General features: G+C 40.5%; 1 protein-coding gene across 2 annotated transcripts in view; it reads left to right on the top strand.

Moving 5' to 3' along the window:
• Positions 1 to 1,150: 1,150 nt before the first annotated feature.
• Positions 1,151 to 20,555, top strand: part of zgc:66455 (uncharacterized protein LOC393502 homolog) — a 62,665-nt gene continuing 43,260 nt past the window's right edge. The window contains exons 1-3 of one of the 2 annotated variants that reach the window (XM_043704234.1): positions 1,151 to 1,598; positions 5,659 to 5,695; positions 19,280 to 19,324. In XM_043704234.1, the coding sequence (XP_043560169.1) occupies positions 1,473 to 1,598; positions 5,659 to 5,695; positions 19,280 to 19,324 (208 nt within the window). In that variant the 5' untranslated portion in view covers positions 1,151 to 1,472. The remainder of the gene's footprint in view (positions 1,599 to 5,658; positions 5,696 to 19,279; positions 19,325 to 20,555) is intronic. The other variant, XM_043704233.1, reaches the window with a different exon arrangement.

The raw sequence follows: 20,555 nt of genomic DNA, 5'->3' as shown, positions 1-20,555 counted from the left end.
GGTCGGTGTGGACTTGTTGGGCCGAAGGGCCTGTTTCCACACTGTAATCTAATCTAATCTAAAAAAAAAAGTGAGGTCTGCAGATGCTGGAGATCAGAGCTGGAAATGTGTTGCTGGAAAAGCGCAGCAGGTCAGGCAGCATCTAGGGAACAGGAGAATCGACGTTTCGGGCATAAGCCCTTCTTCAGGAAAGTTTATGTAACTGGAGTTTAACTGCAGGTTGTTGATTTGGAGGAGAGTGAATTTGGAACCATTTGCAAAATTTATTGTTCTTCATTTGCATATTTCTTAATTTATTCAACTCGTTCACCCTTTCACAGACCCAAATTACAGAATGCCAGTGTGACGGGGGGGGGCTCGGTGAGCTGAGCACTGAATATAAATTCAGCACCTAGTGCCCCAAACAATGCTGTGGGACAGCTCATGGCAGCTGCTACCCACTGGCATTGTCACCCACTCTAATCACTCAAGAGATAAAACCACAACAGAATCTGAAGACTGGGACATTTTCTGTAATCAAGTTTGCCAGTACCTCAAGGTAGCAACAGTAAAACACTGAGTATAAGTGAGAAGCAGCAAATAGGGCAGAGTTTCAGAAGACAGGTGAGCCCTTTTAAGTTGTTGAAACTCAGATTTTCAAACTCAGGGACGTTGTTTGGCAGATTGACATCAACATTTCTTTGAGTAACTGGAAGGGATGAGAGACTCTCTGCAGAGTTCATGCCTCCGGATTCCAAAGCAGGAGGAACATGACAAAAAGGTCCTTGATTTCGTCAGCATTTTGCTCTGCTTGCTCTGTTCACAAATACTTTATAACTAATTTATTATTGTTTGGCCATGCAGGTGATGACCAATACAAACATTTGATGTTTGTAGAATAAGTTGTTACCTTTCTATCTCCTAGTTTTTACTTTGCTGGTGAGTGATTGGTTCTGATGGTCATTTACTGTGTCAGTCAATGACTGTGGAACTGAAGAGATAGAAATGATTTGTAATCTTTCAGTGTCAGGCTGAATTAGTTGTTGTGATATTTCACTTCCTGACCATTGATATGTTTGTTCTGTTTACTAGTTGGCAGGTATTGCTGGGGCAGGACTGTGTGATGGACACAGGGATGTGTGTTATTATTTAATTTGATAGTCTCTTTTGTATATTTTGTGTTTTGGTTTTTATTAATTGAAAAGCTTTGTTTATTACTCAAAGGAGCAATATGTTGGATTTTGTTTGTGCTGAATGACAGAAGAGGTTGCCACATTATCTTTCTGGTCTCTTGAAGCTCCCTCCTACCAACAAATGGTTAACATTCAGAGGTCATGATTCCTCTGATTTAATTTCTGCTGATTCATCTAATTTATCAATTAGTTAAATTGTTTTCTAGGAATAGAGTTTAATAAATACAAATCGTCCAGGTCTTATCAGCTGTGCCCAGCCCTCAGAGTAAACCTTTGTGCTTTATTTCCCAATGTACTAGGATGGGCTCTTTGATTTTTCCCAACTTTAGAAAGCTATTTGTGTTGTATGTAATTTTTCCCATATCTGTTGCTGGTTCAGGGCTTTCATGGACTGGTGGAGTGATAACAGTACCAGAAAGTGGGAAGGTGAGAGTTTTCTAAGCTTTATTAAATCTGTTTTTCTTTGGATAATGTAATTTCTCATGATTTTTGTAGGAAGGTCTGTTTGTTTTCTTGTTTTTTTTTTGTTGTTTATTGAATTTTGACTTTTAAGTATCTGTCCATAATTCATTCAAAGGTTTTGCTAATCATGGTTTGCTGTTTAATTATCAAGTTTAATATCTTTCTTTTGAACAAATGTGTTTTTTTTTCTCTCCTAAAACTTAAAGTCATTCCTACTTTGGAAATTGTGTGAAGAATAAAACCAAATGATTGAAATGTTTTTAGAAATTATGATTTGTCTGTGGATCTTGATACCCAGCTACCAATCATGTTAAATATTTGGGACACTAGTAATGTTACTCCTCATGGTCATTATACCATTCTCACTTTATAAACGTGTATAATCTGAGACAGGTGAGTGGCTGTCTTTTTTTAAATTTTATTCAGATTGTCATGATCACTGTCAGAGAGAAACTCTCTCTTTCCAACAAGCTGTGAATGTTTAAAATATTGTGGTAGGTTAGTTTTAAACATGTTGCATGTGGCTTCTATGGGCTGCTTTAAGCAATTTTTTTATTTGTTTTTTATATTTGGTTGTAATGACTGAATGTCACAAACCCCCCCCCCCCCCGTTAGCTCAGATGGCTTTAAATACTAAATTTCTTGCTGAAGGACAACATTATTCTGTTGCACTTGTATTGAAATTGGATTAGATGAAGTGCTTTGTCCTAGTCCTAGTTCTAGTCATAGAGATGTATAGAATGGAAACAGACCCTTTGGTCCAACCCATCCATGCCAACCAGATATCCCAACCCAATCTAGTCCCACCAGCATCTGGCCCATATCTCTCCAAACCCTTCCTATTCATATACCCATCCAAATGCCTCTTAAATGTTGTAATTGTACTAGCCTCCACCACATCCTCTGACAGCTCATTCCATACATGTACCACCCTCTGGGGGGAAAAAGTTGCCCCCTAGGTGTCTCTTTCATATCTTTCCCCACTCACCCTAAACCTATGCCCTCTAGTTCTGGATTCTTCTTCCCACCCCCATCCCAGGGAAAAGACTTTGTCTATTCTATCCATGCCCTTCATGATTTTGTAGACCTCTAAGGTCACCCCTCAGCCTCTGACGCTCCAGGGAAAACAGCCCCAGCCTATTCAACTGCTCCCTATAAGCTCCAATCCAACAACCCTGGCAACATCCTTTTTTAAATCTTTTCTGAACCCTTTCAAGTTTCACAATATCATTCGATAGGAAGGAGACCAGAATTGTATGCAATATTCCAACAGTGGCCTAACCAATGTCCTGTACAGCAGCATGACCTCTCAACTCCTGTACTCAATACTCTAACCAATAAAGGAAAGCATACCTTTCTACAGTAAACAGATGCAAAATACTTATTTAGTTTCTTCCCCCATCTCCAAAGGTTTCCACACAAAGGCTGCCTTGTTGATCTTTGAGGGGCCTATTCTCCCCCTAATTACCCTTTTGTCCTTTAATATATTTGTTAAAATCCCTTTGGATTCTCCTTAATTCTATTTGCCAAAGCTATCTCCTGTCCCCTTTTTGCCCTCCTGATTTCTCTCTTAAGGATTCACTCCTATCTATCCTGTCTATGCCTGATACATGCTTCCTTTTTCTTAATCCCTAAACCCTCAATGTCTTCAGTCATCCAGCATTCCCTATAACTACCAGCCTTCCCTTTCACCCTAACAGGAATATACTGTCTCTGGATTCTCGTTAACTCATTTCTGAAGGCTTCCCATTTTTCAGTTGTCCCATTTTCCTGCCTCCAATCAGCTTTCAAACGTTCTTGTCTAATACTGTCAAAATTGGCCTTTCTCCAATTTCGAGCTTCAACTTTAAGATCTGGTCTATTCTCTTCCATCACTATTTTAAATCGAATGGAATTATGATCACTGGCCCCAAAGTGCTCCCCCACTGACACCTCAGTCACCTGCCCTGCCTTAGTTCCCAAGAGTAGGTCAAGTTTTGCACCTTCTCTAGTGGGTACATCCACATACTGAATCAGAAAATTGTCTTGTATGCACTTAACAAATTCCTCTCCACCTAAACCTTTAACACTGGCAGTCCCAGTCTGTTTAGAAAATTATAATCCCCTACCATAACCACCTCTATTATTCTTATAGATAGCTGAGCTGTCCTTAAGTTTGTTTCTCAATTTCCCTCTGACTATAAGGCCTCTTTCATTAAATTAAACTGCATTTATTTCATCAGTCCTACCTTGTTTTCTGCTTTGTTCCTGCCTGCTTTGACTGTTTGACTCGCTTCTTTTCTCTACTGTACCAGTCTTGGATTGATCTTTCCTATCTCCCTGGGACACCATTCCCCAACCTTAATAGTTTAAATCCTCCTGAGCAGCTCTAGCAAATCTCCCTGCCAGTATGTTAGTCCCCTTGCAATTCAGGTGCAATCCGTTTGTCCTTCTACAGGCCACTTCTCCCTCCAGAGATTTGAATGATCCAAAAATGTGAATCCTTCTCCCATACACTAGCTCCTCAACCGTGCATTGTCCCTTATAACGAAAGGGACAGTGGCATTTTTTTTTTGTTGTAAATATTAGAATGTGGAATTTTTTACACAACTTAAGGTTTTGCTGAAAGTAAAAGAGAACCAAATGAAGTTTTCAGATGATTCAAGGGTTTAATTAAAAATGTTTGGCGAGAGAAGCTTTCCATCAATGATAGATCATCAATATACATGTCACCACTCTTTTTCCTCCCCCCCCCCCCCCCCCCCCCTCCCAAAAAAAAGGAGAACCTCTGATATGGTCTCTGCTTTGTTCACGCTCCATGTCACTGACAAAAGCAAACTTTCCCTCTTCTTCCCTCACCTGTCTGCAGTCTTTGAGAAAATTGATCTCCTAATGCTAGATGGGATTGCTCTGACTGGGTTCCATTATTGATATTCTCCTAGTCAGAGAATCATGGCATTGTGGAGATGTATGACATGGAATCACACCCTTTGGTCCAACTTGTCCATGCCGACCAGATATTCTAAATTGATCTAGTCTCATTGCCAGCAATTGGCCCATATCCCTCTAAACTCTTCCTATTCATATACCCATCCAAATGCCTCTTTTAAAATGTTGTTGTAATTGTACCAGTCTCCTCCACTTCCTCTGGCAACTCATTCCATAAACACACCACCCTCTGCGTGATAAAGTTGTCCCTTAGGTCCCTTTTTTATATATCTTTCTCATGCTAAACCCATGCCCTCTATCTCTTTCAATTGTTTCCCTTTCTCTGATCCTACAGTGTTGTTTCTAATGTTGTTTGGCTGCTTTGGTGTTTTTTTTATTATTATCCTCATGGTGCCAGTCAGCACCATTCTGTCTAGCATTCAACTTTACCTTGTGACTATCTCTTGTTAGGAGGAGAAAGTGAGGTCTGCAGATGCTGGAGATCAGAGCTGAAAATGTGTTGCTGGAACAGCGCAGCAGGTCAGGCAGCATCCAGGGAACAGGAGAATGGACGTTTCGGGCATAAACCCTTCTCTTGTTAGACTGTCAAGCTGCTAATCTGGCACCTAGTCCTGGCAAAGCTGATGCACAAACGTGTCAGACAGCATGTCAGTTTTGCTTTCTAATTGAAAATTATCTTCTTCATGATGAATAATTTTGCATCCTGATGTAATCACTAAGTCAGCAACTTTTTGTAAGTTTCAAAATCCAGTTAATATGAAGTCGCTTGTAATTATCTGGGTCTGAAATCAATGGTCTGTTTGAAAATCCTTCCAGCGTCAGTGAAATGGTGACGATGGGCTGGGTGAAGTTATTTTCTCACTTGGACTGTCAACTAATTTTAAGAGAAGTTATTGTGGGTCAGATGGTAATCTACTGGAGATTATTACTTTATAATTTTAACTGTTTGCTTTTGGTCTAGTATCTTCAGGTGGGGAGGTCTGTGTTGAAATAGTCAGCTATTGACTATTAATAAGCTTAAATTCCAATAGAAACAAGCTGATCTCTGGCAAATGTTTTTTAAATACTCCAATTTAAAATCTGTTTTTGCTTCTAGAAAGCTGAGAGTGATCGAACAGAGAAGTCAAGTCAAGGTGAGAATTCTTTCAAATGTTTCATGTAAATCTTCCTATTATTTCTCCCATAGGTGTTCTAATAGGTTTGTCTCTCCAATAGGAGAAAGTGAGGTCTGCAGATGCTGGAGATCAGAGCTGAAAATGTGTCGCTGGAACAGCGCAGCAGGTCAGGCAGCATCCAAGGAGCAGGAGAATCGACGTTTCGGGCATAAGCCCTTCTTCAGGAATGGGCTTCTGAAGAAGGGCTTATGCCCGAAATGTCGATTCTCCTGTTCCCTGGATGCTGCCTGACCTGCTGCGCTGTTCCAGCAACACATTTTCAGCTCTTGTCTCTCCAATACTAATGGAGGTTGGCACCAAATTGGCAATTTATAATCTTTCAAGGATGCCCATTTTGAGTTAAATTGTCAATATTTCATGTTGTGGCAGCCATTGACAATTGTTAATAGTGTTTAATCTTGAGTGGAACATAAGGTTTAATCATCTTTACTGAGTGAGTTTAAAGTTCAGGGTTTTACAACAGGCTTATAATTTATACCTCTTTTTTTTTTTCTCCTCCTTGGATGCTGCCTGACCTGCTGCGCTTTTCCAGCAACACATTTTCAGCTACCTTTTTTCTTAGTCCTACATCAGATTCAGAAATCAATCCCTTGATACTTTCTTCACTGTCAGCACTATTTATCAACACACTAGAGTCTATTGGTTTAAAGTTCCCCAAGGAGAACTCTATATTGGATCATTTTGTTTGTTGTCTGACTGAACCAATATTTGGTTTAGCGAGTATACTTGTCATCCATTATCAACTTGCCTTTTTGTATAACATTTTAATTGAGAGAAGGTGGATATTTTTGATTGTTATTTGACATTGTTCCAGGATTATCTGGAGAATGTGTTGGTGGTTTGAATCCGTGCTGCCAACTGCTTCCAATGGTCAGGGTAACTTGACAATGTTAACCTGATTTTTGTTTTTCCCCTCAAGGATGCTATTCCACTGGCAAGAGGGTCAATACTGTTCTTGGGCAACTTGGACCTAAAGAAATTTTTTGGCTTGTATTCAAATTAGTTTCCTTTTTAATTTGAAGGTTGACTGTTAAAATTTTTGATACCGGTTTTAAGGAGGATTGCATTTGTTCTCTGCTGCAGCTGAATTCACTTAAATTGCTAATTGATGTTTGCTGAAGGGTTGGCCAATGGACATCAAAATGGAACTAAATCATTTTTTAATTTGTGGTGTTTTGTGATCTGTCATAATTTGGAAATAAACCTGGAGCAAAAGCAAAGCTAGTACATGAAACTGTACATTAGAACAATTCAATTCTGAAATCGGAAGCTCCACTTCAGTCAAGAGGCCTGTGTCATCATAGCTGATGGAAAAACTGAATATGGAGATTTTAATATCCAGACCATGTACAGTATTTGATTCATGTTGATCTAAGTAAATATAAACTGAAAGAAAAGGCCTCTATTTAGAAATGGCTTAACTCTTCTATAGGAAGAATTTCAGATTGAGATTAAAGAAAACCAGTCAGTCTTAATGGGATCAGGTATGGTCTGTTTCATCCAGTACATCTCATTCTCTTGAACTATAGATTCTAAGGACTGTTGGATGGGAGAGTAGTGACACAATTGACCAGTAAGTCACTCATTTAATTGTCTCCAAGACAAAATAGAGGAAATAAATTCACTTGTGGTTTAGCTTTACTATGTGTTTTCACTCTTAATCTGACTTGGAGTTGAGGTGAAATACTAAACTGGAAAATGTTGCTTCTTGGATTAACTTCAACTAGTTTAGGTAACTGAAATTGAACGTCTTGTAGTTTGATTAATTTTGCATGAGCTTGTGCATAGTTACAGAAAATAGGAATTCATTCTGTACCACCACTGATTCTGTATTTAGAATGTAAGAACTCTGAGCAGGAAGTGGCAATTTAGCATCAAGCCTGCTCTGCCATTTGTTCAATTATAACTGATATTGCCCCTCAAACTCCACTTCATTTTCCCTGCCTGCTCCCATAATACTAACAAATTAAAAAATCATCTGTTAATCTCCTTCCCTCAAGATCCCAGCATCCACTGCACTTGAGGTAGTGAATTCCAGTTTCATGATACTTGAAGAAAAGTAACCCCACCCTCCTGTTTTAGATGGTAACCATGTTGATGATATCAAAAAAATTAATGTTATGACCCAGGATGTAATTTTAATCCACACTGTACAGATGTATTGCTTTTTTCCCTCAATTAATTACAAAAGTTGTGAAATTAAGGCATTTTTTAAAATAAACTATTTAATGAGAAAATACAGCTAACCGCTTTTGAATAAGTGCCTAGAAGCTGGTGGGCTCAAATCGTGAAGCTCCCTGTCCGTCTCCCTGTCCGTCTCCCTGTCCGTCTCCCTGTCCGTCTCCCTGTCCGTCTCCCTGTCCGTCTCTTCAATGGTTTAATTTGAGATTCATATCCTTCCTCTTGTTGAAAAGTGTGGTGCTGGAAAAGTGCAGCAGGCCAGGCGGCATCTGAGGAGCAAGAGAATCGACGTTTCAGGCATAAGCCCTTCTTCAGGAATGAGGCTAGTCTTCCTCTTGGCTATTTTCTTTGAACAGTTGAATTCAGTAAATTTTCTTAAACCAGACAGTGTTTAACCGGAGGACACCTGGTACTCAAACTAATTACAGTTAAGTGGAGCATAATGACATGAAATAATTGATTTTCATCTTGAACTATGCAGAATCTATATGGAATTATTAGTCAAGAACCTTTTGGAAATTCCAAGCTTGTATCTCATTACTAGTTTCAATCTGACCTATCACTATTTGTTGTTTTTTCAAATTTGAGCACTCTAGGTCCTTTTTTTAACCCAAAGGGGAATCTAAATCATTCCAACTAACACTTTTCTAGTTGAGCATGGCTTGCACCAAGATTGAACCTTTTTTTTTGATTTCTAAAAATGACTCTTGGCTTCAATATTCCTGGAGTTACCAGTATTACATAGGGTGGTCACTAGGACTTGAGTCGGGGGGAAGGAAAGCGACTGAGTATGGCATCAAGTACAAAGATGAGCAACAGGTTAGCAAGTATGCAGGATTTAAGTTCAAGGCAGGCTAGAAATGAAGCAAAAAGATGGATAACTTGGGATGTATTACTACAGATGTTGGAAATCATGAGGATAAGGCAACTAGCATTCAAGTGCTTTACCTGAATGCTCATAGTATTTGTAACAAAGATGAATTAATGGCACAAATCATCGTGAATGATTGATGTGGTAGGCATCACATGTCATTGCAGGGGGTTCAGGCCTGGCAGTTAAACATCCAAGGATTTATAACTTATTGAAAAGACTGGGAGGTGGGCAGAGGGAGTAGGAGTTGCCTTCTTAGTTAAGAATGAAATTAAATCTATGGCACTGAATGGCATCGGGTCAGATGATGTGGAGACTGTGGGTGGAGTTGAGGAACCACAAAGGCAAAAAAACATAACTCCCATTATGTACAAACCTCCCAGCAGTAATCAGGACCGGGGTGCAAGATGTACTGGGAAATAGGGCATGTCAGAAAGGCAAGGGCACAGTGATCGTGGGCAATTTCAATATGCAGGTGGAATGGGCAAATGATGTTGCCAGTGAATCCAAAGAAAGGGAATTTGTGGAATGCCTACAAGATGGCTTTTTGGAACTGCTTGTGATGGAGCCCACAAAGGAGCAGGCTAGTCTGGACTTAGTGCTATATAGTGAGCCAGACTTTTTCAAAGATCTTAAAATAAGGGCACACTTCAGAGACAGCAATCATAATATGGTAGAGTTCAGTCTGCAGTTTGAAAGAGAAGGCAAAATCTGATGTATTGGTGTTTACAGTTTACAGGAGTTTCTGGGTGTAATTGAGGACACAGTACAGAGGTTCATCCTAAAGGAAAAGATTATCTGGGGTTGGGGAGGTGATTAGACAGCCACACCTGACCAAGCAAGTCAGGAAATCTATCAAAGGAGCCTATAAAGTGGCTGAGAGCACTAGGAAATCTAAAATTGGGAAGGCTACAAAAACAGATAATGAAGAGAAATAAGGAAGGAGAGGATCAAATCTGAAGGTAAGCTAGCTGGTAATATTAGAAATGAGAGTACAAGTTTCTTTCAGTACATATGAGGCAAAAGTAGACATTGGGCTGCTCCAAATTGATGCAGGAAGGCTAGTAATGGGGAAAAGGAAATAGCTGAAGAACTTAATAAATACTTTACTCATGTCTTCCACTGTGAAGACTGAAGCAATATCCTAAGAGTTGAGTATGGTAGCTATTACAAAAGTGCTAGAAAAGCTAAGTCTTAAAAAAAAAAAATTGATAAATCTCCGGGCCCCGATGGGCTAAATCCTAGAGTTCTGAAGGAGGTGACTGAGGAAATAGCAGAGGTGTTGGTTGTGATCTTTCAAAACTCCCTGGAGTCCAGGAAACTTTCCAATTGGAAAATCGCTGCTGTAACCCCCCTTCAAAGAATCAAGACAAAAGTTGGAAAAATTAGGCTAATCAACTCATAACCTCAGTTGTAGGTGAAATTCTAGAATCTGTTGAGGATGAGATTTCTAAATTCTTGGGAGTGCAGGGCCAGATTAGAACAAGTCAGCATGGATTTAGTAAGGGGAGGTCATGCCTGACAAATCTGTTAGAATTCTTTTGAAGAGGTAACAAGTAGGCTAGACCAGGGAAACCCAGTGGATGTAGTCTATCTAGACTTCCAAAAGGCCTTTAAGGTGCCTCACAGGAGGCTGTTAAGTCAGGTAAGTGCCCATGGTGTTCAAGGTGAGCTACTGGCATGGATTGAGGATTGGCTGTCTGACAGGAGGCAGAGTTGGGATAAAAAAAGGTTTTTTTTGGCATGGCAGCTGGTGACCAGTGGTGGTTCGCAGGGTTCAGTGTTGGGGCCACAGCTGTTCACTTAATATGTTTGTGATCTAGATGAAGGGACTGGTGGCATTCTGGTGAAGCTAGCCAATGATTCAAAGTTAGGTGGACAAACAGGTAGTTCTGAGGTGGGGAGGCTACAGAAAGATTTAGACAGTTTAGGGGAGTGGTCCAAGAAATGGCTGAAATTCAATGCAAGGTCTTGCACTTTCGGGGAAAAAAGAATACAGGTGTGGATTATTTTCTAAATGGTGAGAAAATTCGTTAAAGCCAAAGCACAAAAGGGATCTGGGAGTGCTAGTCCAGGATGCTTTAAAAGTTGGCTTGCAGGTTGAATCTGTGTTTAAGAAAGCAAATGTAATGCTGTCACTTATCTCCAGGGTTGGAATATGAAAGCAGCGATTGTACTAAGATTTTATAAAGCTCTAGTTAGGCCCCATTTTGGAATAATGTTCAATTTTGGGCCCCACGCCTCAGGAAGGACATACTGGCGCGTGTCCAGCAGAGATTCACATGGATGATCCCTGGAATGGTAGGCCTAACATACGATGAATGGCTGAGGATCCTGGGATTCATTAGTTTTTAGAAGGTTGAGGGGAGATCTAATAAAAAATTACAAGATAATCCATGGCTTAGAAAGGGTGGACACTGGGAGTGTTTCCATTAGGTGGGGAGAGTAGGACCTGTGGGCACAGCCTTGGAATTAGAGGTGGTCAATTTTTAGAATGGAAACGAAGAGACATTTCTTCTGCCAGAGTGTGGTGGGCCTGTGGAATTCATTGCCATGGAGCACAGTGGAGGCCAGGATATTAAATGTCTTCAAGGCAGAGATTGATAAATTCTTGATTTCGCAAAGAATTAAGGGCTACAGGGAGAGTGCAGGTATGTGGAGTTGTAATGCCCATCAGCCATGATTAAATGGCCTTACTTACACTCTTATTACCAAAATAAAACTGAGGTCACTGATATTCTGAAACACCTGACAATTTCACAGAATTGCACAATCCAATAGTTTAGCATGGTCTGATGTCAGACTCTTGGTAAAAGCAAATAGGTCATGTCAATAGCTGGAAATTTTAATATCCTTCAGCCTGTTCAGTGGCACTGTCCAATCTTTATTCTTCAGTGCACCAGATAAAGGAAGGTGATCTCTAGAACATTAGTGTCACTTCTTCTATGATAACCTTTGAATTAAAATAATGATCCTCCTTTCAGACCAAGGACTAGACAGTCTCTCCATCATGCCCTTCTGTATCTGACTATTGCAGAAAGCTTTTCTTCTGAACAAACATTCATTTGTTGTGTCATAAAATTTAAAATAAATGAGAAATATTCAGATTAGGCAAAATCTGTGGAGACAAACTTTTTTAGTTTTAGCTCCAGTCTTTGTTGAATTTTGGTAAGACAAATCAGGGCAGGATTTATACACTAAATAGTAAGGCCCTGGAGACCTATGGGTGCAGGTGCACACTTCCTTGGAAGTGGAGTCCCAGATAGATAGGGTGGTGATGGTGTGCTTGCCCTCATTCTTCAGACCATTGAATAGAAGAGTTGGGATTCATGTTGGTGAAACCACTTTTAAAGTACTGCATACAGTTCTAGAAACCCTGCTGTAGGAAGGATATTATTAAAGTGGAAAGGTGCAAAACAAATTCATAAGGATGTTACTGAGACTGCAGGGTTTCCAATACAGATAGGCAGGGACCTTTCAAAGTGCAGGAGGGTCTGAAGTGACGTTTTGTTTTAAGATTGAGGGCTATAGGTAAAGTGAATACTCCAGGGTAGTGATCTCTACAGCTAGAGGATGTAGGCTTGAGGTAAAAGGGGAAAGATTATAAAAATGACCTGAGGCAAATTTCTCTTCAGAGGTTAAGCAAAAATGGAATGGACTGAGGGGAAGTGGTTGAGGTGAGTACAATTACACATTTGAAAACATTGGGACAGGTACATGGAGGTAGGCAAATGGGAATGGTTAGTTTCGAACCCCTGGCTAGCATTGAGTTGGATCGGACGGTCTGCTTAACCCTAGGACTCTTGGTCTATAAGTTTTTTTTTCAATGAAAAATTATCCCAACTTGACCATCTAAACAACTGTCTTTTCAGATTGTTGCTTCACTTTAATTAGCAGATGGTAGAATTTGCATTCAATTTAAAAAAAACTGCAATTAACATTGATTACCATGAAATAATTGTTGGAAAAACCTATCTGGCTCACTAATGTCCTTCAGGGAAGGAAATCTGACCTAATCATGTGATTTGGGTTACATGTGACTCCAGACACCAAGCAATGTTGTTGACTCATGGCCTAAGAAGCCATTCAATTGAAACTTTTGATACAATGAAATGAAAGAAGATAGATGACCTGGTACCAACCTTGGCATCAAAAACAGCCCTGTTGACCCTGCAATGTCCTCCTTGCTAAGGTGGGAGCTGGTACCAAAATTGGAAGAGTGGTATATCCGTTGAGTAACAGCCTGAATTGTCTATGTCCCAAACATCAGCATCACTATCACTGGGTATATCCTATGCCACTGGCAGGACAGGCCCAACAGATGTGGTAGCACACTGGTATACAGTCAGGAGGGTGTTGACGTGGGAGGCTTCCACATTGACTCTGGACCCCGTGAAGTATCATGGATTCGGACTTTTGAAATGAGCAAGGAAATCTCCTCCTGCCGGTCCTGTCCTCTTGGCTAATGAATCCAAATCTTCCACTTTGCCATTCTGTGTTTCTTCCAGATTTTGTTCAAAGGCACAAACTGTAGTCTGGCTATGGAAATGCTCCACCCAAGAGTGGCTTGGCATCAGCACTGCTGATCAAGCTGGTCAGGTCCTAAAGGATATGGCTACTGGACTGAGTCTGTGGCAGGTCTTGAGGGAGCCAACCTGATGGAAAAACATACCTGACCTCATCCTTGCCGATCTGGTTGCAGATGCATCTGTCCATGACAAAGATTCTGTTTTTTGATTATTGAGATCTATTCTGGGACAGAAAAGACCTGCCCAAAGGGGTGGTTTTCACCTGAACTGGAAAGGGAACCAATATCCTGGTTGGGAAGTTGTTAGTTCTATTTTGGGAGCCTTTTAAACAAGGAAGGAAGGGGTGGTTGGTGGGGGGAGGGAATCATAAGTAGCCATGAGAATAGAAAGGCAGAGGAGGATGGTTTTGAATCAAAAAGAAAAGCTGTTTTTTTTTTTTATTATTAGAAAAAGCTGAGCAAGTCAGAACAAGGTAACTCTGAAGAATTAAACTGCATTTATTCAATGCAAGAGATCCTGTAGATGAGGCTAATGAATGCTGGGTATGTATGGGACTGGATGTTGTAGGTATTATAGAAACTTGGCTGAGAGAAGGACTGGTAGCTCGATGTTCTGGGCTTTAAATCCAATAGGAAGGATAGAAAGAATGGGAGGCAAGAGAAGAGTGATGTTTTGATTTTAGGCAAACATTATTGTACTTGGGTATTTGAGGATTGTCCAGTGAAGCTGTATGGGTAGGACTTAGAAATAAAAGGATGATCACCTTTGATGGGGTTGTACTCCAGGCCCCCAGCAATCAGAAGGAAATTGAGGAATAAATATGTGGAGATATATTTAAGAAGACAGGGTTGTAATTTTCCAAACATTGACTGGGTGCCATAGTTTTAAGGGCTCAGATGGTCAGGAATGTAAGTGAGTACAAGAAAATTATCCAGTATGTGGGATGTATTTACTAGAAAAGGAGCACATCTGACCACCTTGAGAAATAAAACTGGACAAGTGACTGAAGTCAGTATGGGAACACTTGTATGGGACTAGTTGTAACTTTATTAGTTTTTAAAATAGGCCTTCCATAGTCAACTGGAGTAAGGCAACTCCTAATGGTATGAGGCAGGAACTTTCAAAAGTTAATTGGAATAGACTGCTCGCAGATAAGGGGATGACTGACTAACAGGTGAGAGGCATTCAAAAGTGCGATAAGGAAAATTCAGCCATGATCTTCTGTGAAGGGTGAGGTTGGTAAGATTGGGGAATGTTGGATGAATAAAGATAAAGGCTCTGGTCCAAAATAAGAATTACCATATTTGATAACTGGGATCAAGTTAATCTCTTGAACAGTATAGAGTACAAGGACATTCTTAAGGTGATCAGGAAGACAGTGGGGTTATGAGTGTATTGGCAGATAAGATTTTGGATAATCCAAAAAGATTCTCCTATATTAAGAACAAAAATCAACTATGGAGAGAATAGGGGCCCCTTAAGGATCAATGAGGTAGTCTGTGTTGCACCCCTAGAGATGGAGAGAAAGTAAAATGTTTTCTGTTTCTTCTATGAAGAATGAAATGGAGGCTACAGAACTCCAGAAATATTAATGTTTTGAAAATAGCTCACCTCACAGGAATTGCTGGAGGTCTTGGAAAACATTAAAGGTGGATACATCCCTTGGGCCCTGATTTAAGTGTATCCTAGATTATTGTGGGAAGTTTAAATTTAAAAAAAAAAAAAAAATTGCAGGAACCCTTGCAGACAGACTTGTCATCAAATAAGTACAAGTGAGGTGCTGGGGGATTGAGTTGGGAGGTTAATTTTGTGCCTTTTGAGAAGCTTGGGAATTGCAGACCTTTGAGTCTGAGATATGGTGAGTAAGAGTTGGCAGTTATTCAAAGATCAGATCTACGTGTATTTGGATAGGCAAGGACTGATTTAAGGATATCAGCATGGCTTTGCACAAGGGAAATCCTGTCTCAAATTTGATTGAGATCTTGGAGTAGTAACCAAAAATGATTGCAGGCTGTGCAGTAGATATTGTTCACATGGACTTCACTAAAGTTTTTGACAGGGTCCACATGGTAGACCGATTAACTAATCACGTGGGCTGCAAAGTGAGCTTGCCAATTGGATACAAAATCCTCATGGAAGCTTGTCGCCAGCAGTGTTCCATAGGGATTGGTGCTGGACCAACAGATTTTGGATGAGAATCTAGGCATAGTTGGTAAGTTTGCAGATGAAACAAAAATTGGTATAATGGCAGTAAATAAAGTGACCAAGATATTTGTAATCTTAAATGGGTTGAGAGGAAAATGGACTCTAATTTGGACAGGCTGAATTTAGATTAGATTCCCTACAGTGTGGAAACAGGCCCTTCGGCCCAACTGGTCCACACTGACCCTCCAAAGAGTAACCCACCCAGACCCAATGCACCTAACACTATATAGGCAATTTAGCATAGCCAATTCACCCGACCTGCACATCTTTGGACTGTGGGAGGAAACCCATGCAGACACGGGAAGAATGTGCAAACTCCACAGTCACCTGAGGCTGGAATCAAACCTGGGACCCTGGTGTTGAGGCAGCAATGCTAACCATCATGCCACCCCTATTGTGCTCCAAGAGTGATCTGGCCATGGTTCTACACATATCTAACACATTTCCATTGTGTCGCCCCAGAAATAAACCCATGATCTACTTTTCTACCTAACCTCACAAACTGGTGCCATTCTCTGCTAGTGACTCATTCCTATCTCCAGTTTCCTCTGCCCTATTTAAGGACATATTTCCAAAGAGGAAGTGGTCTCTTTATTCTTGGAGTGTTGGAGGCTGAGGTGTTCTTAGAGGTTTATAAAATGAGGGGCATGGATAAGATGAATAGGCAAAGTCTTTTCCCTGGGGTGGGGGAGTACCGATCTAGAGGGCATAGGTTTAGGGTGGGAGGGGAAAGATGAGACCTAAAAAGGCAACTTTTTCAGATGGTGGGGTGTGTATGTCAGCTCTTCCAAAGTTGTGGAGGCTAGTACAATTATGGCCTTGTAAAAGGCATCTGGATGGGTATATGAATAGGAAGGTTTAGAGGGACAGGTGCTGGAAAATGGGACTAGATTAATCTGATATCTGGTCAGCATAGATGAGTTGGACTGAAGGGTCTGTTTCTGTGCTGTCCAGCTGATTCAGTGAGATATTGCACTGTAGTAAAACAAACTAGGGCAGCATTTGTACAATTAATGGTAGGGCCTTGGGTAGTGTTCTAGAGCAGACCTATAGGTTCAAGTACATAATTTCTTAATTTGTGTCACACCTAGACAGGGTAGTTTAGGGGTTTAGCCTTAATTGCTCAGGTTATTGTGTATAGGAGTTGGGAGGTCCATTGCATGACATTGGTGAAGCCTCTTCTGGAGTACAGTGTTCACATCTGGTCATTACCTTCTTGGGAGGATATTTTAAGTTGGAGAGGATTCTAAAAGGTTTATTTGGATGTTGTCAGTAGTAGAATAGGCTGCGAGGTTTTTTCACTAGAGTGCAGGAGATTGAGGGGTGGCCTTTTTAGAGGTCTTAAAATCATGAGGGATATAGATAAGGGGAGTTCAAAACTAGGGTGCACATTAAGGTGAAAGGAGAAAGATTTAAGGACATGAGGGGAAACTTTTTCAAACCTGCAGTTTGTATGTGGAATGAACTGCCAAAGAAAGTGGTAGATGCAAGTACAGTTAGAATCTTTAAAAGACATTGTCATATCCCCTGCTCAACTATTACCATCTAGCCCAGGGATCAATGCTGGTTTAATGGACAGTGCAGGTGGGTGTGTCAGGAGCAGCACCAGGCATGTTGAAAAATGAGGTGTTTATCCTGGTGAAGCTACCAAACAGGATTTGCAAGCCAACTAGCAAGTGACTGAGAACTAAGTGATTTTATATGCAATGGATCAGATTGAAGGTCTGAAAGGTAATGGATAATTAAACACTCACTGGAAAAGGAGGTTCCACAAGAATCCTGATCTTTGATGGAAGAGCCCAGCACATCAAAGCTAAAGATATGGGTGAAGCAAACTTCAGCCAGAAGTGTTAATTGGATAATCCATCTGGGCCTGCTCTTGTAGCCTCCAGCATTCAGCCAATTCAATTCACTCTGCAGTATTCAGTACTGCCAAACATTTATTGGTATCACACGCAGGCTACAGGCCTTGATTACATGCCTGCAAGAGTACTGAAGACTTGCTGCACCCCTAAGTACAAGCCCTGGAGCAAATGGTTCCAGTACAGTTACATCACTGGCATCTACCTGACAATGAGAAAATATTCCAGCTTTGTCCTATACACAAAGCAGGACAAATTCAACCTAGCCAATTACTGCCCCATCATTCTGGATCACTTGGAAAGTGTCAACAACAATGCTATCAAGAAGCACTTGGCATTACTGAGCATGTTATTGCTCTGTTTGGTTCTGCCAGGGCTACTCGGCTCCTGACCTCTTGTAGCCTTGATTCAAACATGGACAAAAGAGTGGAATTTTGGGTAGGATGAGAGACTGCAGCCTTGAAGTCAAAGGCATTTAAGAGGGCACCAAGGAACCCTAGCAAAACAAGCCAATGGGACTTGGGGTTATCTCTGTATGCCCCCTCCCCTGCTGAGTCCTACCTGGCATGTAGAAAGATGGTTGTAGTTGAAGGTCGGTATCTCTGCAGGAGTTCCTCAGTGTCCTAGGTCCAACCATCTTCAGCTGATTTATCAATGACCTTCCCTCCATCACAAAAGCCAGAATATGCTCAGCATAATTTTCCACTTCTCAGATACTGAAGCAGTCCATGCTCAAATGCAACAAGATCTGGACGATATGCAGCCTTTGGCTGGAAAATGACCAGGAATATTCTTACCCCTCAAGTGCAAAGTAGCCACCATCTCCAGTAAGAGACCCTTGACATTCAATGGTCTTTACCATCACTCAATCCCTCCCCACTATCAACATTCTGAGGGTTACCATGGTCTACAAACTGAATTGGACCCACCACAAACAGTGGCAATTAGCCCACTTCCTGACTCTCCCAACTCCTAAGCTTATCCATTGTCTACAAGGAACACATCTGAAATATGATGGAATACTCTCCACTTGCCGAGATGGGTACAGTTCCAATAACACTCCTGAAGCTTGAGGCCATCAAGGATGAAGCCTGCTTGATTAATGGACTCTGCAACATGGATGTGGTGCCAAAGGATGGCACTAGATGAGCACAAGGTCAAGGATTAGGAGTGTGATCTTTTGGGCATAAGCCCTTCCAAACCCATGACCATATCTGTCTAGAAGGAAATGTCAGCAGGCATGTGGGAACACCCATCTGCAAGATTCCCTGCAAACCATCTCCCCTTACTGACTTGGAAATACTACTTTTTTTTTGTCACTGGGTGGCTTTTTTTTTTTAAAACAAAAAGCGATTTTCCAACTTTTTTTTTAACAGGCATTGTGGGTTTACCTACAGCACATTGACTGCAGCAGCTCACTACTATATTCTCAACTAGGGATAAGTAATAAATGATGGCATCCAGTAATGCCCATATCCCGTGAGTGAAGTTAGATGTGAGTAAGTGGAAAATGTCTGAATGGACACTAAAATTTAAGCATTAATTTTTAATTCAGTAGCACTCCTTTAGAAAGCTAGATAAAGTTACTGAAATTTCTTTATGGTTTTGAGGGAAGGAAGATTTTCATCTTGTGTGGTGCAGAGTGCTCTTTAAACTTTGCTTAATACAAACATTTTGGTATAAGTGCTTTTTTCAAATTGTTGTCTTGAAACTATCTGAAAAGAACTGACTTTTTTTTTTCAACACTAGTCTGTGCATCTAAAATAATGCTGGGACAAACCCAAACTTCAGTAACTAGTTCAACTGATGTAATTTTCACATCCAAACCTCTGCTTAAAGCTTATGGTATCAATTCACAAAACTGAAACTTCAAGAATGATGTTTTTCTTTTCAGATGTCATTCATGTATTACTTGATCCAAGCAAAATTTATCCTGGAGGTAAGGCTTTTTTTTATTTAAAAAAAAAAATAAAAAATTCCTGTGTAAGATTTAGTTCTAGGTCAATTGCTAAACTTTATTGATTAAAATGTCTAATTCAAATACAAGTATTTGATTTCCGGATGGCAGAAGTTAAGAATTGAAATGGCAATGAGCTTAAGTTCCATAAAGCTAGTTACTCATGAGTCAAAAACACTTTTGGAACTTCATAGGTTATCTCAATCCAAATGGTTTCCTCATCCCTGCCATTTTGAGGCCACTTGTCTCCAATCCCATCATGTCTGAAACAATCTCTATTTTTACAAAACTACCAGGATTGTCGCAATCCAAAGGGCAAGTCTTTAAAGTGGGAAGATTTTTTCTTTTTTTTTTCTAAATTGAAATCCGTTCATTGATCTTGTAGAACTTGGGGAAATTCAGATATCAAGCAGAGCAGATGAGGAACACTGAAGATGGACCTGACTGGAACTGGATTTAGGCAGTGCTGTTCCTCTATCGTGAGGGTTTGGCTGCTCATTTTAATCACTAACAACTTTTCTTTCCCAAATGAATATCAAGGAGTGAGCTTATCGGCATAATCTTAATTATGTTTTTGACTTTGCTTATTGTTTTTGGCCTTGAACAGGAAACTGATTGAATTGTCTTTAAAAAGTTTGAGTCAGTGGCTTTAGTTATGAAGGCAAACCAGTGAATCTGGGGCTCCAATCATTAAACCAAAAAGTTTCTGTAGAGAGATTTAAACTGTAAAGTGTTTTAATTCTATTAAACCAATAGGATGTGATGAGTAACTGGGTGCTTTCAGAAATTTTATGTATGTAATGGGCTGTTAAAGCCTAGCCTAGCCTCCCCATCCCATGTCAAAAGGTGGATACACATTTCATCTCTAGAGAAATGGATAATTTTATTTGTAAAGACAAGCCAGGGAACTATAGACTGGTGAGCCTGACCTCTGTGTTGGGCAAGTTGTTGGAGGGAATCCTGAGGGACAGGATGTACATGTATTTGGAAAGGCAAGGACTGATTCGGGATAGTCAACATGGCTTTGTGCGTGGGTAATCATGTCTCACAAACTTGGTTGAGTTTTTTGAAGAAGTAACAAAGATGATTGAGGGCAGAGCAGTAGATGTGATCTATATGGATGTCAGTAAGGCGTTCGACAAGGTTCCCCATGGGAGACTAATTAGCAAGGTTAGATCTCATGGAATACAGGGAGAAGTAGCCATTTGGATAC

Source organism: Chiloscyllium plagiosum, chromosome 15 (assembly GCF_004010195.1).
Source record: "Chiloscyllium plagiosum isolate BGI_BamShark_2017 chromosome 15, ASM401019v2, whole genome shotgun sequence".
Classification (NCBI taxonomy): Eukaryota; Metazoa; Chordata; class Chondrichthyes; order Orectolobiformes; family Hemiscylliidae; genus Chiloscyllium; species Chiloscyllium plagiosum.
The sequence above is the reverse complement of the archived record's forward strand: the minus strand, read 5'-3'. Positions and strand labels throughout refer to the sequence as shown.